The sequence below is a fragment of the Poromitra crassiceps genome, assembly GCF_964638095.1.
Source record: "Poromitra crassiceps genome assembly, chromosome: 4".
Lineage (NCBI taxonomy): Eukaryota > Metazoa > Chordata > Actinopteri > Beryciformes > Melamphaidae > Poromitra > Poromitra crassiceps.
The window spans coordinates 77757283-77776327 of NC_139626.1; the positions used below are offsets into that span (position 1 = coordinate 77757283).

Genomic DNA, 19045 nt, shown 5'->3' on the forward strand with positions numbered 1-19045 from the left:
TGTTTACACAGCCTGTGATGCTTGTTAAAGCCATGATCGTTGTGGGATTATTACACCTGAGACAGACAGACCCAGGGATCAAGTTACAGAGAGCCCACTTTACACTGTTTACACAGCCTGTGAGACTTGTTAAAGCCGTGATCATTGTGGGATTATTACACCTGAGAGACAGACAGACCTGGACTCTTTACTGCACTCACTGTCATTGGCTGCTGCTATAATCGTAAACGGTTATTGTTATTTTATTTTTAAGTTTTGCACTGTTTCGAAGTGATAATAATAATAATAATAATAATAAATTCAGTGTTTCTGCCTGTGTTGCTGTCTGTTGTAGTGTAATTGTAAAATGACCTAAAGGGAGAGCAGGTCACCAAGTGAGTGAGAAAAGGAGAAAATACTGAATAATGACATCACTACAGTATAATCCTAATGTTAATTTAAAATTAGATATTCCTCTAAATATGGCTAAAAATCATCCAGACGTTCAAAAAAACGTCAATTTTTCTTGCCGGCACCCTAACGGGCGCCGGCAAAAAAAACATTGAAAAAAAAAATGAAAAAAAAAAAAAAAAAAAATTTGACAAAAAAAATAAAAATGTCCCCCTAATTGCAAACTCGTTCCGGCGCCACTGGCATTGATGGAGCCCTGTGTCCAGTATTGTATGGTAATCATTCCCCGACCAGCTGCCTTCTCCAGTCCACATCACTGCTGCTGCAGATCAGCCGCTGCTGCCTGTCAGTCATGTTGTAATATGGATACAGGAGAGGATGAATATTTGTCTCATATTGCGAATAGAACGACAAAACATAATCATAAAATGCATCGGACTCAGTGTGCAAGGTTTCTGATTTGTTTTTCTGGATGACGGATGGAAGAAAACGCATATGAAACAAACAGACTTTGTGTGTAAAATCCTTTACTGTTCATTCATAAATCAATTTTAATCAGAAAAGAGAAAAAAGAGCTTCTTGGATACTTATAGACAGGTTTTAATTTACGAAGTATAGTACATGTCTACTACAAACAATGTACATCTTCAAATAACAGGGGCACAAATCTTTGTGTTATTTCCCCCCCTCTCAGACCCAGGCCAGGTCAGAGAGCTTCAGAATCTTCTCACCCTCATTGGAGACAGACATCGTCGTGACCTGGAGCTGGACAACAGCCCATCGGCACCAGGCCAGCAGGAGTTGTATCCTGACAGTGGCTTGTTCATCTCATCGTTCCGCCTTGCTGCCATGCATCAGGCATCAAAACAAGATTGCCTGCGCCTGTTTCATCTTCTTTTTGATGCATTTTTCTCTGCTGAAGAATGTGTGAATGCGGTCGTCTTTGGACGCCATGGCAAGATCCCTGAGGGGAAGAGACTCCTTGACCAGAAGATGGTCGACGGAATTAAAAGTAAGTTTTCTCAAACTTGAGGCTGCTTTGTTACTTTAAGGTAGGGTAGTAGATTTGGCGGTTGAGTGCAGTTGTTGTGTTATGTCTTATTTTTCAAAATAACTCATGCCATTTTTGGATGCTTTTGTATTCCAGCGTATACGTCCTAAGATGTGCCACCTTGGAAGGTTGGACAGGAGTCGATGAAACCAAACTGAAGAAAGCTTTCATCAACAAGTGTCGCACAAGAGCAGGCCCTAGGTAGCTGTGACTTGCAAGCAGGTATGTGTGGACTGCTTTCGCTATCTCAAACTCTTTCTTTGTTTCTCACTCACTCTAGGATATAGGGACATATGAAATCTCTACAGTTTCCGATTTTTTTTTTCTTGTTCTGATGACTTTGCTTTCTTCAACATTTTTCTCAAGTGGAAACCAAGTTGAGGTGATGTAAGGGACGGGATCCCACGCAAGACCCCCCCCCCCCCAAAACACCCCGATCGAAAACAGAACAATTTATCTCAGCCTATTTTACAATTATGAAATCGTTTAGGCTGCTACAATAATTAAGTGCACTTTGGATTGGAATGAGGCCTACTTTTATCTATTTCAGCCAAACTATTGAAAATTCTGTAATATTCCCTGTTTTACTGTTGATTTGATTATATGAACTTTTTGACCAAAAATTTGACCATTTTCACGCCCCAAAATTCCCCCCAAAACACAAGTATGCAATGTTTCCCTGCAGGTGTTTCCTCTTGTCAGGGTGTGAAAGCCTCTGCTGTGTTTGCAGCTCCTTAAGTCAGTGGTTCCCAACCCTTTTTGCCCTTGAGCTGTTGTGACATGCCAATAGTACCCCCTCACTCATGCATGTTAATGATTCTCCTAAATTAGTTCTATTAAACTTTTAGTATCTGACACAACCGATTATTAAATGAAAATAGTAAATGAAAATAGTTGGAATGACTCACGTTTAAGACATTTACATTTGAGTGAGAAAATAATATTCAGACTCGCCCAATAGCAGGTTCAACTCCTTTTCATCAGTCACCTGAGCTTTAATTAATGGAGACAATTGAGCTTTTTTTTTTACTTGACTTCTGACAGTTTTCGATTGGACAATGTGTCCGTTTTACCAATAGGTGTTTAGTGCTCTGGTGCTGCAGTAAATGGGCTGGCTTCATTGAATTATTGTTAGTTGACTTTAAATTTTGATCCTCAATCTTTCCATGCAAGCTGTTCACGTACACCTTGTTCTTCTCTTGGTCCTACAGGCCGGACAGCGACTACCAGGCCATGCAGAGCAGCATGTCAGCTGTCTGGGTCTGCTCCAGCTTGCTCGGTCTGGCCCTTCTACCTCTGGAGTCTGGTGGCCCCCGTGGACCTCTCTGGCAGAGTTCAGCAGCTACAACACCTCACCGGAGCTAAGAGACTCTTCATTATTTTGTTTGTTTACACTGAATAAGCACACTTCTAGTGCTTAAAATCGGCTGAAGAGACTTGTTATTTTGTTTATTTGCATTGAATGAGCACAGTTCTAGTGTTTAAAATATGTTGAGGTAATTATTTTCAGACAGAGCTAGAAGCCTATTCTTTATTTGCACTTAAAGAGCAGACAGATGTAGCATTTTAAAGAGGACATGAAACATTTAATCATATGACTTTAGTTCATTTGCATTTCACCCCAAACACGACAGGACACTGCTTGCAAGTCTGAAATGTACCTAGATTTGCTAGAAAGATTGACATTTCAGCTTTTCGCCAACTACAGTTTGACAACTACTACTGTAGGGCGCTGCTTGATGATGTCACTAGGTTGACAGTACAGTAGGCTACAGTGGAATACAGGCTAGTTGTGTTGGTATTAATTATTTAGAATTTTAACAGGCTCACATAATGTTGTGTTTCTGACTTGGATTGTGGTTGTTTTGATTCATCAAAACATTCTAAATCATTACTACTGTACAGTCAACGTAGTGACATCATCTAGCAGTGCCCTACTTAGCGAAAAGCTGAAATGTTAATCTTTCTAGCAAATCTAGGTAAACTTCAGACTTAAAATGCAGTGTCTTGTCTTGTCTGAGGTTAAATACAAATGAACTAGAGTCATATGATGAAATGTTTCATGTCCTTTTTTCAATTATTTATTTGTGCATTTTCATGCTTTAAGATCTGCTCAGTTGGTTCTTTTCAGAGCGAAGAGCCTCTTGTTTACTTGCACTGAAAGAGCAGACCGTTGTAGCACTTTATTTCCTAAACCTAAAATCTCCAGAACCATTGTTCAGGGCCATATGATTTCCGCAAAACAGAATAATTTGGCTGAAATTGATAAAAGTAGGCATAATCATCAAAATCAAAAGTAGACATCATTATTGTAGTAAGATAAATTATTTCATAATTGTAAAATAAGCCACCATAAATCATTTGATTTTCAATTGGGGTGTTTTGAGAGGGTTATCAGTCTTGCGTAGGATCCTTACGTCACCTCATAACTTGGTTTTCACTTTGAGAAACATGTCAAAGAGGCTGCGTGAGAGAGCCATAAAACAAAAATCTATCCTAACCCCTAAACTAAAATTAAAATGGGGGAAACAGAATTTGGGGAAAAATAGTGGAATATGGAAAAAAATAAACTGATTTCATATGGCCCTAGTTGCTTACTTTTGATGTCTGCACTTTACTTGTTGCACAAATGTAAAAAAAAAAAAAAAAAAAAAAGGCACTTGTTAACAAGTTTGTATTTTTTTTATTTCAAAATAAGCAATAAATCTGACATTCTCTGACTTTCTGTGTTTCCTCTACAAATCTATCCAGAAACAGCACACATTGTCATCAAGTCTGGCCAGCAGGGATCTCTGTCCTTCTGCTGGTCAAATGATCCTGCTAAAAATGTCATTTCTTGTGTTCTTTGTACAATATATTATATATTTGTCTGTTTGTTAGCAGGATTACAGAAAACCTATGAGGGGAGGGAGAGGGCGGGGCTAAGCAAAAGGGCCCTTAACTAGAGATAAGAAGGTTGTAGAGAGTTGGGATTCGCAGTGTGGGTGGTGAGGGAAGGAGGCAGGGTTAAGGAAAAGGGGCCATAGCTAGGGATAGGAGGGATGTAGAGTCGGGGTTCGAGGGCTGGGTAGGGGGAATGCCTAGGTGTATTTAAAGGTGGGAGTGGGTGTGGTCAGGAAAGGGGGCGGAGCTATGGATCAATTATGCTACCGTCTCATATATAGCTTCATTTTGACATTTAAGAGAAATAAATGAGACAAGGAGGAGACATTGGACATACAATGATGAGATCTCCTATAGGGATCATACTTCTCAGGTTTGTCTCATGAAAGTCTCAGACTCATCTCACATTCTTTCTCAAATATTGCTCAATTGAACACCATTTGTCTCAAATCAGTCTACTAGTAGTACATCTCATTTTACTCTCGATTATTGCTCCTAAGGGACCCTTAGGAGCAAGAAATAAGACACAAATGAGCACAGAATGATTCATAAATGAGAAGGCTCTAGTTAGTCTCAAGAGATCAGAATAAGCAACAGATGAGCAACAGATTTTTTGCTATGGGATACTCCTGTCAGTGCCCCTGACCAAGGCACTGGCAAAATAACTGGAGTTGGTCCCCGGGCGCTGCACTGCAGCTGCCCACTGCTCCTAGTTCTAGGAAGGTTCCTAGTAGAGGATGGGTCAAATACAGAGGATGAATTTCACCATAAGGATAACTTAACTTAACTATGTATATATTTTGTCTGTCCTGTCATTTTTAATGTTTAATTGTGCTCTGTTGCTCAACGGTGTGTTAATTGTATGTTGGTTGGTGGATTGTATTGTTTGTATTATTGAAATCATAATAATAAAAAGAGTGATTTTAAGCTAGCATAATGTATATTGTGATACAACTATCACCAAATATGGAAATTTGAATCGTGATAACATTTTCATCCATATCACCCAGCACTATTAGTTTGATTGTTTACGATTGATGATTTTATACAGGTTTTCTGAGAAAGAGATCCCGCCTTTCAGTATAAAATTGTTACATGTTGGATTTTCTCATTAGTACACTGCTCAGAAATGAATTATGATAAAGCAGAAACTGTTATTGTCCCCAATATTAACAGTTTACTCAAGCATCGGGTTCGTTTTTTCATTTTAGTTCTTGACTCAAGACGACTTCATTTGTAACACATATAAATGTCATTCTTAAAATGAAATAACACCTGTTTTATACTCCCTGGAGTGCACATAAAATATTATTTAGTTGATTTATGTGAAGATGATTCAGTGAAAATGTTTTAATTACCTCTTGATTCGTAATAGAAATATACAAAAAATTTAATAATTATCACATAAATACATAAATATCTGATTACTATAATGAGGTGAGGGGTGCCACATGGCCCGCCTGCATACGAGAGCACGTGAAGCGTACAAGACCTCGAGGGGGAATCAGCGAGGCACAGTAGAAATGAGCGCTGCCAGTTCAGCTAGAAAGGAACGCGTGAAGCCTGCAATATTTAGTGTATTAAAAAAAAAAGTACAAATGAAGATATCTGTTTTTGCAGGTGAACTTTTCTATTTCAACAAGAGGCAGTGAGGTGAGAAAATAATGACATGTTCTCTCAGAGAAGAATGTGGTTTCACATCACATCAGCAGGAAAATGAGAGTTCAGGTATTTTCTCTGATATTAATGTGCACGTAAAACAGAATTTAAACAGGCTGTTGAATAGTAACAGTGATCCTGACCTGAGAGTCTCCAGTCTACAGTGTGGACTCTGCAGTCCAAAAGAGAGCAGCTTCACTGATGAATCTTCCAGGTCATTGTCACTCAGGTCCAGCTCTCTCAGACTAGAGGACTGGGAGCTGAGAACTGAGGCCAGAGCTTCACAGCTTCTCTCTGACAGCTGACAGCCACTCAGCCTGGAGTGTGATGAAAAAACAACATTGAAAATGTTTATTTCCCTCCTCACAACATATATTGAATATATCCAGTTTGTATGCACTTACAGAGCTTTATTGGAGGCTTTGACCACTGGTAGCAGCCTCAGAAGAACCTCCTCTGAAGCTGAGTATTTCTTCAGGTCAAACACGTCCAGGTCTTCTTCTGATGACACTAAGATGAAGGCCAGAGCCGACCACTCGGTAGGAGAGAATTTCCCTGTGGAGAGACTTCCAAAACTGATGTGGTCTTGGATCTCCTTCACAAGAGAGTGGTCATTCAGCTCATTCAGACAGTGGAACAGATTGATGATTCTCTCTGAAGACGGATTCTCCCTGATCTTTTCCTTGATGTACTGGACTTCATCCTGATTGGTCTGTGAGCTACTTCCTATCTGTGGCAGCAGACCTCGTAGGAGAGTCTGGTTGGTCTCCAGTGAAAGACCCAGGAGGAAGCGGAGGAACAAGTCAAGGTGTCCATTTGGACTCTGTGAAGCCTTGTCCACAGCACTCTGGTAGAAGATAGTTTCTGGTTTATTTTCTAACGTGTGCTCATCTAACATGGCTCCTGGCTGTTCTGTTTTTTTCTTGCTTCTTTGTTCTGCTTTCTTCAAAAGGGAGAATGTCCATTTACTCATAAACCCTTTGCTGGACATTGATTCAGAATAGTCAGCAGTGTGCGAGGTTAACTGGTTTTCTGACTGGTTTTCTGACAGATTGACAGATTTGTGTGTGGAGGGTGATTGTGGTTCTGACAGCAGATTGACACCAGAGTCGATGAATGAGATGATGACATGAACAGCAGCCAGAAACTCCTGAATGCTCAGATGGACAAAGCAGAAGACCTTTTTCTGGTACAGCCCACACTCCTCTTTAAAGATCTGTGTGAACACTCCTGAGTACACGGAAGCTGCTCTGATATCAATACCACACTCTTTCAGGTCAGCTTCATAGAAGATCAGGTTGCCTTTCTCCAGCTGCTCAAAAGCCAGTCTTCCCAGACAAAGAATCATGTGTGGATCTGTCTCAGCTCTCTCATGATACTTGATGTTCAGTTTGGACTGAATCACCAGGAAGTGGATGTACATCTCAGTCAGGGTCTTGGGCAGGTCTCCTATCTCTTTGGTTTTCAACACATGGTCCAAAACATTAGCAGTGATCCAGCAGAAGAGTGGGATGTGGCACATGATGAGGAGGCTTCGTGAAGCCTTGATGTGGGAGATGATTCTCGTGGCCTGCTGCTCATCTCTGAATTTCTTTCTGAAGTACTCCTCTTTCTGTTGGTCAGTGAAGCCTCTTACCTCGGTCACCACGTCAACGCACTCAGGAGGGATCTGATTGGCTGCTGCAGGCCGTGTGGTCATCCAGAGGCGAGCAGCGGGAAGCAGTTTCCCCTTGATGAGGTTTGTCAGCAACACGTCCACTGAGGTCGACTCTGTGACATCAGTCACAATCTCATTGTTCTGGAAGTCTAGAGGAAGTCGACACTCATCCAGACCGTCAAAGATTAACACAACCTGGAACTTGTCAAACCTACAGATTCCTGCTTCTTTGGTCTCAGGAAAAAAGTGATGAAGAAGTTCCACCAGGCAGAACTTTTTCCCTTTCAGCAGATTCAGCTCTCGGAAAGTGAATGGAAATATGAACTCTATATCCTGGTTAGCTTTGTCTTCAGCCCAGTCCAGAGTAAACTTTTGTGTTAAGACTGTTTTCCCAATGCCAGCCACTCCCTTTGTCATCAATGTTCTGGTTGGTTTGTCTCTTCCAGGTAAGGATTTAAAAATGTCTTCGCATTTGATTGTTGTTTCTGGTCTGGCTGGTTTCCTGGACGCTGCTTCAATCTGTCTGACCTCATGTTCATCATTGACCTCTCCACTCCCTCTCTCTGTGAGGTAATGCTCTGTGTACATCTGACCCAGAAGTGTTGGGTTTCCTGCTTTAGCAATCCCCTCAAACAAACACTGAAACCTCTCCTTCATACTGGATTTGTGTTGTTGTTGTGGATGTTGATGTTGAGTTTCTGAAAGAACACATGAACAATGAGCAGATGTTTCAGTAAACATGACAAATGTGAACATTTCCTGTTAAATGTGTATCTCCACTCCATAACATATCTTCAGCTCATCACTGGTGAGTAGACAAACAGGTCCTGACTGTGTGCAGCTCAATGTGAAAGACAACTGGTGTGGTGCTGTTTTGTTTCCCAGTGTGCACCACTGTGTTCAGCATATTACACTGACATTAACAAATTAATAATTTTACCAGATTATCCAGAGGGATTTCACTCATTTACTTTTCTATCTTGTAATGAATAGATCTTGTTTGGCAAATGTTTATGTTTTCAGCAGTTTGGACATGGTCATGGCTTTTTTTATTTAAAACTATAGCCACTATACCCCGTGAAGTTCCAACATGAAGGTGGCTACTCAGTTTGTTGATCTGGAATGTTCTTGTTGGAATGGATTATTTGGCTTATTCCAAACAAATAATGACTCAAATATATTCAGAAAAATAAAACGGGCCTTTACAAGTCAAATGAGATCAAAATAAGCCAAACTCAAATGAAATGATCTCTATAATAATTTGTTTCTAGTTTCGTTTGCTGCGGTTGAGAACTGTGGCTTGATGGCGTCTTCCGGCTATGGCTTGCATACCTCATTCAAATGAATTAGATGGGGAGGACAAAACTGGCTCTAACAGACATGATTCACTCATTCTCCACCATCTTTGCTCTCTCTCCATGACATTAAAGCTGTTAAAGCCTCTTACTTCTCTGCAGCTCCTCAGCCAGCTCCTCCTGCTTCATTCTCCTCAGGAAGAGCAGTGTGATGTTCAGAAAAGCCTCTGTGCCACTCCTCCTCTGCTCTTCCTCCTCAGTGTCCACCACCTCCTCATCCTCCCTCTGACTCTCTGAGCATTCTGCCTCATCTGGACTCAGAACCCTCTGGAACCTTCTCAGCTCCTTCTTCACAAAGGTGACGATGTTCTCCTCAAGCAGCTGAAACAGAATAATATACATATTAAACCTTCATACTAAAATCTGCAGACAAAATAAAAGACAACAGACAAAATCAAATCCATCTTACAGAGAGTGAAAGCCCGCACTGATCTAAAGAGTGCAACATGGAGATTCAACATGATCTCACAAATAATTATGAAATAGAAATGTTAACCCAAAGCGCAAAACATTCTAGTTTCACAACAATGGTTCTAAAATTGTTGAATGCGAATGTCACGTTCTGCCTCAATCCACAGCTACTTCCTGGTTACCGAGCCGGGCGTGGCCACCGAGTCGCCCCAGTAGCGAGTTGTGAGAGCCTCGTCCTCGCCTCATCTCCGGCCTGCCTGGGCCCCGACCTCTAGTGGCCAAACAACCGTTACTTTTAATTTTGATGGCGTTTTTGTGAACCTAGAACATCTTTGGGCTGTGGACCCATGTTACTATGTCACAATTCTTTGTGAGACCTGAATGTTTTATATGATACTCCCCAAGCAGAAAATTATAATCATGACACTAGTCCGAGATAATTTACTTAATTTTTAGAAATCCATCTTTCTTTCTTATTCTAGTACTTATTAGGATTTTGCTTACATTATTGCAGGACTGGAGGTGTACCACTGCAGGGAAAGTACTGACATCATATTTGGGGGACAAGTTACCAAATAGTTAGAAAGTTAAGCGAGAGAGCCGATGCAGGTGATACTGATTGAGGACACCGAAGTGACACCGGGAGCTATGATGGTCACACACGACACGAAGCTACGGTTTCTTGAGGACAGCACATCAACAATAGGATATCTGATCAACTACATGCAACACTATCACTATTACCAAGCATCCTTTAAATGAAAACCAGAACAAGCGACATCCGAAATGGTCCACCTCAAACAGACGCCACAGAGCTGTGTATCACCAAGCCAACCGTGACCTGGTTCAGAGCCACAGAGCTGTGTATCACCAAGCCAACCGTGACCTGGTTCAGAGCCACAGAGCTGTGTATCACCAAGCCAACCGTGCCCCGGTTCAGAGCCATGCCACGACAGATAGCGGGGAAGATCAAGAAGAAGATAAAGACCAGTGAATTAATGGACTGCAATCTTTACCCTGCCTAAACAGAGATAACTCATAGCTGGAGTCCAAACTTGACTCCAACAACCCAAGACACCTTTTGAGAGGACTCCATGCTGCTTCTGACTTCAAGGGGGAGAAACAGCACACCACAAACACCTTCCCCATCCTGTCGGATGAACTAAACATTGGGCATTGCAAATTAGCCTTGGGCTATAAATGCTGTGGCACAGGTCATCCGATCTTTTGGTAAACATTATGTATGATCTGTCCCTACACAAATAAATAAATTAAATTAAGCTGGTCATATCACACATCCGCCCCACACTCCCACTAACGACAAGCCCCTACAATTTGCATACCGCCCCAACAGGAGCACAGCGGATGGCCCAAAATCCTCAGGGACTTCTACAGAGGCACCATTGAGAGCCTGCTGACCAACTGTTTCACTCACTACCTGCTACGGGAACTGTACCACCATGGACCACAAGGAGCTGAGAAGGGTGAGGCGCGTGTCCCAGCACGTGACAGGATGTGAGCTGCCAGAACTGCAGGAACTGTACAATCAGCGGTGCCTCAGGGAGTCCCGGAAGGACACAACCCACCTGCACAACAGCCTGTTCTCCCTGCTGCCCTCAGGGAGAAGATACAGAGTCCCCAAAGCACGCACAAACCGTATGCAGAATAGTTTCTTTCCACAGGCCACGAGACTCCTCATTAAATAACACACACTCTCACACACACATGCACACACACACAGACACACACAGACACACACACACACACACACACACACACACACACACACACACACACACACACACACACACACACAATAGTGCAGTGGTTCCCAACCTTTGGGTCGCGACCCTAAGTGGGGTCACCTAGAATTCAAATAGGGTCGCCTGAAATTTCTTCTTTTTTTCTTCTTATTTTGTCTTTTTTTACATCACACACAATTTAATACACTGCTAAAAAATTAAGGAACACTTTGAAAACACATCAGATCTTAATGGGGGGAAATCATGTTGGATATCTTTCCTGACATGGACTGGGTAATGTGTTAGGAATGAAAGGATGCCACATTGTTTGGAAACTAAAATGATCAACCTGCACTAGAGGGGCAACAATGAGACGACCCCCAACACAGGAATGGTTTTACAGGTGGAGGCCACTGACATGTTTTCCCTCCTCATCTTTTCTGACTGATTTGTCACTAGTTTTGCATTTGGCTATAGGGTCAGTGTCACTACTGGCAGCATGGTGCGCTACCTGGACCCTACAGAGGTCAGTGTCACTACTGGCAGCATGGTGCGCTACCTGGACCCTACAGAGGTCAGTGTCACTACTGGCAGCATGGTGCGCTACCTGGACCCTACATAGGTCAGTGTCACTACTGACAGCATGGTGCGCTACCTGGACCCTGGTCAGTGTCACTACTGACAGCATGGTGCGCTACCTGGACCCTACAGAGGTCAGTGTCACTACTGGCAGCATGGTGCGCTACCTGGACCCTACAGAGGATGCACGTCCAACTCCTCCAGGATGGCACATCAATACGTGCCATTGCCAGAAGGTTTGCTGTGTCTCCCAGCACAGTCTCAAGAGCATGGAGGAGATTCCAGGAGACAGGCAGTTACTCTAGGAGAGCTGGACAGGGCCAGAAGGTCCTTAACCCATCAGCAGGACCGGTATCTGCTCCTTTGTGCAAGGAGGAACCGGATGAGCACTGCCAGAGCCTTACAAAATGACCTTCAGCAGCCCACTGGTGTGAATGTCTCTGACCAAACAATCAGAAACAGACTTCTTATTTCACAAACCTTATAACTTCCAGCAAACATAACCCCAGAGTTCTATTTAAAACCATCAATACCATCGTAAACCCTTCTACTCCCTCTGTCCCTATTTTTTCTAACGACGACTGCAACCGCTTTCTCTCCTTCTTTGTCAACAAGGTTGTTGATGTGAGGTCGGGCATCACCCCCTCCAACTCCCCCCTCCCTATTTGTCCAGTTAGGCAGGCCTCGCTAAGCTTTTTCTCCTGCATCACCCTAGCCAACCTGACCGATGTAGTGAGAGCTATGAAGTCCTCCTCTAGCCCCCTGGATGTCATACCAACTTCCATGCTGAAAGAAGTACTCACCTGTGTCGCCCCGCCCTTACTCCATATTATAAATAGCTCCATTACCTCTGGCTCCGTCCCATCATTCTTTAAACAGCCAATCGTTCAGCCCCTTCTCAAAAAACCAAATCTGGACCCCTCCCTCCCGAATAATTACAGGCCCATCTCAAAACTCCCGTTCGTATCCAAAGTCTTAGAAAAAGTGGTTAGTAACCAACTCAACGCATATCTGAACAGCAATAACATTCTTGACAAATTTCAATCAGGTTTCAGAAAACATCACTCCACAGAGTCAGCTCTCCTCAGGGTTTCCAACGACATTATTATGAAAACTGATACAGGCGACTGCGCAGTTCTGGTGTTGTTGGACCTGAGTGCAGCGTTCGACACTGTTGACCATGCCATTATGTTGGATAGACTCAGGGAGTGGGTAGGTATTTCAGGCGCTGCCCTCCAGTGGTTCTCCTCCTACCTCAGTGGGAGAAGTTTCTCCGTGGCTGTGGGCCCGTTCGCGTCCGACAGGAGCCCTCTATCCTGTGGCCTGCCCCAAGGCTCTGTTATGGCCCCATCTCTCTTTGCTCTTTATATGCTCCCCCTAGGCATCTTAATTAATAAATTTAAGGGTGTCTCATATCACTGCTATGCAGATGATATTCAGAATTATTTTTCTTTTGATCCTGATGAAATGGATAATATAAAGACCCTGCTTGCATGCCTGTCCGCCATTGAAGAATGGATGTCAAATAATTTCTTGCAACTTAATGCCTCCAAAACGGAGATATTGATCCTAGCAGCTGAAAACATCGCCACTAAGGTAACCAACCAGTTAGGACCTTTTAGTGCGACTGTTCGGACAAACATAAAAAATCTTGGGAGTCACTTTTGATCAATCTATGCATCTCGACAATCACATTAAACACCTGACCCGTAACTGTTTTTTCCACCTCAGGAACATAGCCAAGCTCCGGGGCATCCTGTCCACCGCCGAGCTGGAGGTGGCTATACATGCTTTCATTTCCTCCCGGCTTCACTACTGTAATGCCCCTTTTTCCTGCCTCAATAAAACTTCAATAAACCGGTTACAACAGGTCCAAAATGCTGCAGCCAGATTACTCACCCGGTCCAATAAAACATCCCATATTACTCCGATCCTTTCCGCCCTACACTGGCTCCCGGTCCACTTTAGAATCCATTTTAAAATTCTGGTTTTCACTTTTAGAGCTGTCCATGGCCAAGCCCCCGCATACATAGTTGACCTTTTTTAGCCATACACACCAAACCGGGCCCTGAGGTCCTCTGAGCTTGGCCTCTTGGGAGTGCCTAGAACCAGGCTGACTACCAAGGGGGACCGTGCTTTTGCGGATGTGGCCCCTAGGCTCTGGAATGCTCTTCCCCAGGGCCTGAGAGCCTCCGCCTCAGTGGAGATTTTTAAAGTACAATTAAAAACTCTACTTTTTAGACAGGCTTTTGATTTGTCATGATTTTATGTAATTTTGATGTGTTGATTTATGTACCACAAGTCTGTTGTATTTCCTCTGTTTTATGTCCCCTGTTTTATATTTATATATTGTGCTTATATTTTGTAACTGTTGCTTTAACTTGTTAAGCACTCTGTACATTCGTGTTGAGAAGGGTGCTATATAAATAAAGTTTTACTTACTTACTTACTTCATGAGGGTGGCCTGAGGGCCCGACGTCCTGTAGTGTGCCCTGTGCTCACTGCCCTGAGGGCCCGACGTCCTGTAGTGTGCCCTGTGCTCACTGCCCTGAGGGCCCGACGTCCTGTAGTGTGCCCTGTGCTCACTGCCCTGAGGGCCCGACGTCCTGTAGTGTGCCCTGTGCTTACTGCCCTGAGAGCCCGACGTCCTGTAGTGTGCCCTGTGCTCACTGCCCTGAGGGCCCGACGTCCTGTAGTGTGCCCTGTGCTCACTGCCCTGAGGGCCCGACGTCCTGTAGTGTGCCCTGTGCTCACTGCCCTGAGGGCCCGACGTCCTGTAGTGTGCCCTGTGCTCACTACCCTGAGGGCCTGACGTCCTGTAGTGTGCCCTGTGCTCACTACCCTGAGGGCCTGACGTCCTGTAGTGTGCCCTGTGCTCACTGCCCTGAGGGCCCGACGTCCTGTAGTGTGCCCTGTGCTCACTGCCCTGAGGGCCTGACGTCCTGTAGTGTGCCCTGTGCTCACTACCCTGAGGGCCTGACGTCCTGTAGTGTGCCCTGTGCTCACTACCCTGAGGGCCCGACGTCCTGTAGTGTGCCCTGTGCTCACTACCCTGAGGGCCTGACGTCCTGTAGTGTGCCCTGTGCTCACTGCCCTGAGGGCCCGACGTCCTGTAGTGTGCCCTGTGCTCACTACCCTGAGGGCCCGACGTCCTGTAGCGTGCCCTGTGCTCACTGCCCTGAGGGCCTGACGTCCTGTAGTGTGCCCTGTGCTCACTACCCTGAGGGCCCGACGTCCTGTAGCGTGCCCTGTGCTCACTGCCCGGCACTGTGGAGCTCGATTGGCATTTGCCATAGAAGAGCAGAATTGGCAGGTCCTTTGTGCTTTTCACAGATGAGAGCAGGTTCAACCTGAGCACATGTAACATACATGTGCCATTAACCCATTAACCCATCAGCAGGACCGTTATCTGCTCCTTTGTGCAAGGAGGAACCGGATGAGCACTGCCAGAGCCTTACAAAATGACCTTCAGCACCCCACTGGTGTGAAAGACTCTGGAGACGCCACAAAGCAAGTCAATAGTATCTGGCAACATGGAAATGATGACTATATATTTAGCTGATTGATGGATAGTTTCTCATTCGGTCCCTCTGTTTTAGCCGCTTCTTCCAGTTCACTTTTGGGACATGGAAGAATTGTCTCAAGGACAGTGCTGTCGATGAGAGAGGGGAAATCCTCCATGGTGACACAACGCGAGCTTCGCTGTCTTGCTGGTTGCACCTCTGTCTGCTCCCCTCTCTCTCTCTCCTCACCTGCTCGCATGGAGACGACTCTATATCCTACATGAATATTATTCTCCGGGGTGTATGAGCAGGCGAGGAACACGCCTATATGGAGGTTTGCGCCGAGGTGACGCGAAGCACAGCCGGGCAACACGCCCACAATTAGCGTTGCGTGTGGCGCTATTCGGGCACAAAGCGTGCGCGAACGCAAAATTACCACCTTTATGACGATAGAGCCCTTCCACTGACAAGTGGACACTTTTGGACACTGTGGATACTTTTTTATATTTATTCTATGCTACTCTATTTTAATACTTTATTACTTCTACTTAATTACTTTTATTATTTTACTGTTTGCCTTAATTGCCCTTTACATAGGCTACACTGTTTACACTGTTTGCCCTAGTTAACTGTTGCTTTATTGCCTTATTTGTTGTTTGCTGTGATTTTGTACCTAACAACCTTATGTAACGGAGCCCACAGCATAAGAATTTCACACGTGTCTACTTGTACAATGGAGTGACAATACAAATCTTGAAACTTGACTTGCAAACACATAAGTAAGTTTCACTCTCACGTCAGTACACTAGGGGTAGAGATTTCAACTTACAGCTAATGGTAAGGGACATTGGCTGAGTTTCCCAACAAAGAAGCTTCTTAAGAGTTAAGAAGCTTCTTAAGGAGTTAAGAAGCTTCTTAAGGAGTTAAGAAGGCTCCAAAGAAGTGTTTCCCAAACGCCTTCTTAACAGTCGAGAAAAATAAAAAAAATAGAAGGCTCTTAAGAAGCATCTTAACTGGAGCGGCTCACTTGATGGCACTCTGAGCCCAGCAGTGGGCCACGACTCAGTGGTTGAGAAACACTGTTAACACCTAATCATGGTCATGTTAAACTTTATTAAACATTATTTATTTCAGACATGGACTGCAGTTCAAATTGCTTTATATACACAGCATACAACAAAACAGAGAAACACTACAGAATTTAAGCGACCTTGGGTTCTGTGAAAGGTGCTATATAAATCCACAACATTATAAAAGGAATCCATTCTGATTAGAGGAATATAGCCTACGGTAAAACATTTAAAACACAAGTAACCATACATACAGGGGAGATTTTCAAGTGTTCCCTAATTTTAAACACTAAAGGGTACATGAAAGAAAGGAAAAAGGGAAAAACACAAGAGGAACAGTGGACACAAGTATCTCCTTTTGCCTGACACGGCTGGATCTGCCAGTGTTTTGTCATTAAGAAGGTGTTAAGAAGGCTCCAGACCCTTCTTACAAAACCTTCTTAACGAAAGATCATCTTAGCGCTAAGAAGCTTTTGGGAAACGCAGCCTTCTTAACGGAGGATAATTGGAAGATAATTTTAGGCTAAGAAGCAATCGGGAAACGTGTTGGCTTCGTTGGCTTCTTACGGGAGCCTTAAGAAGGGTCAAAGAAGCTTCTTAGCGCTAAGAAGCTTTTGGGAAACGCATGCCTTCGTAAAGAAGCAATTGGGAAACGCGTTTGCTTCTTAAGGGGGCCTTAAGAAGGGTTGAATTAGCTTCTTAGCGCAAAGAAGCTTTTGGGAAACCCAGCCATTGTTGGTTACGCCTTAGTGATGATTAGGTTAGGCATAAGATAACTTAGTAACTCCTAATCGTAATAACTAGTCGTGACACCGTAGCCTTTGTCCTTTTTGTAACAGGTTGATTTCAGTTGATGGTGAAGTACAAGGTGTGTTTGTGTGTAGCTGAAGTCAAAGGTGGTGTTAATCCTTTACACACCATGAATATGGAGTCCAGGTCTGTTTGATGCTCCTGGGCAGTCGGACCACTGGAACCCTCTGACCTCTCCTGGTCGACTCTGTTGAGAAGACATGATGTATTAGGTCATACAGGACATGCATGCGCTCTCTCCTGCTGCATCCTGATAGAAACATTATGAACATTGTGAAGGTATCTGTGTTTTTATGAAGAAGAAGATATGAAGAACAATTTCATGTTTTCATTAATCCTAAAATACAGAGAAAATAATTACTTATTTTCAGAAGGATGTTTCGGCCGCATGAAGGACCGAGCCTCCGTCGTGCGCTGTTTCACTACCCCTGACCAGCCAATCAGAGTGATTTCTGTCACCAATGATCCAACGCCAATTCAAAGCCGCCAACAAAGCCAACTAGTGTCAACGGTCCGGGACACACTGCAAATACTAGAGCTATCTATCTATCTATCTATCTATCTATCTATCTATCTATATACAGTACGACCGCGTGTTTTTCACACATACCCTGCGTCGCCCACTGCCGGAGCCTGTCGGACTACCCCCATTGACTATGAATGGAGCACGGAGGGTCAATGCCAGAGTCAGATTGTGTCTGAATGAGCCCTAAGTCTTCTGTTTCGGGAATCTACTCAACCTCCTACAATTTGCTTATAAATGGCACAGGGGGACAGAGGACACACCTCTCACTATGATGGACCAATAGCCAGACACCTACATTTAGAACGACTTTTTAAGATGAACATGAATGGTGGCCTCAAGAGAGTTTTTACTATTTTACTATTCAGATGAGCTTGTGTTACAGTGGGGTGCCACAAGGATGCGTGTTGCCACCATTTCTGTTTTGCACTTAAGCCTTACACCAATGAAATGACTGTTCAGAATCAGAATCACTTTTGATTTGATGTGAAATGTTCTGGGCAGTTCAAAGCAGCGTACTCCCCCAGTTTGAAGTCCATCAGACAAATGGTTCTTGAGATAAACCGCTTTTTGTGTTGACACGATGCCGAATTGCATGAAATTCGGTGCCCCGTCTATGTGCCGACAGCCCGCAGTGCCGACAACCCACAAGCAGAACCAGCTGAGCGAGGCAGTGTGCAGCGTGTCGGTGGACCCGCTGGAGCTAACCTCTCCCAGCCCCCACGCCTAAACCTAACCTCACCCAGACCCTAACCCTAACCTCTCCCACCCCCCACGCCTAAACCTAACCTCCCACAGACCCTAACCCTAAACCTAACCTCTCCCACCCCCACGCCTAAACCCAGTTTTGGGGGTAACTCATTACAAAAGTAACATATTACATGTAATATATTACTTTTAGCAGTAACTCAGTAATATAACTTATTACTTATAGGATTTCAGTAATATTACACCAGTTACTTTGTCAAGTAACTCAAGTTACAAATTGAGTTACATTTTATTAAATCAATGCACATATTTCAAAAAGATACAATAATTTCCTAATCAAACTGTGTATTTTTATGCAAATAACCACTATTTTGACAACAATAACAAAGGAAAATGATAACATTTAGAATTTTGGATTGTTTACACTGACTTCAAGGCGGTTGAAATTATTTTTGGGATGGTTCCGGGACAACGATGTCATTTAGCTGCTACACTGTTGTTTTGGTAAAAGTAATGCAAAAATAGTGTAATAAGTAACGAGTTACTCTACACAGAAAGTAATATTGTAAAGTAACATATTACTTTTAAATGAAAGTAACAAGTAATATGTAGTATATTACATTTTGAAAGTAACTTGCCCAACACTACATAACCTCCCCCAGACCCTAACCCTAAACCTAACCTCTCTCACCCCCCCACGCCTA

General features: G+C 43.6%; 1 protein-coding gene across 1 annotated transcript in view; it reads right to left on the reverse strand.

Annotated features, from left to right (window-relative positions):
• Positions 1-19045, reverse strand: part of LOC310775956 (NACHT, LRR and PYD domains-containing protein 3-like) — a 55942-nt gene that overhangs the window by 27968 nt on the left and 8929 nt on the right. The window contains exons 4-10 of the mRNA XM_083636078.1: positions 17166-17297; positions 14986-15077; positions 13790-13923; positions 9088-9310; positions 7041-8338; positions 6388-6869; positions 6127-6300 (exon numbers count right to left, since the gene is read on the reverse strand). Of these exons, the coding sequence (XP_083492204.1) occupies positions 6127-6300; positions 6388-6869; positions 7041-8338; positions 9088-9310; positions 13790-13923; positions 14986-15077; positions 17166-17297 (2535 nt within the window). The remainder of the gene's footprint in view (positions 1-6126; positions 6301-6387; positions 6870-7040; positions 8339-9087; positions 9311-13789; positions 13924-14985; positions 15078-17165; positions 17298-19045) is intronic.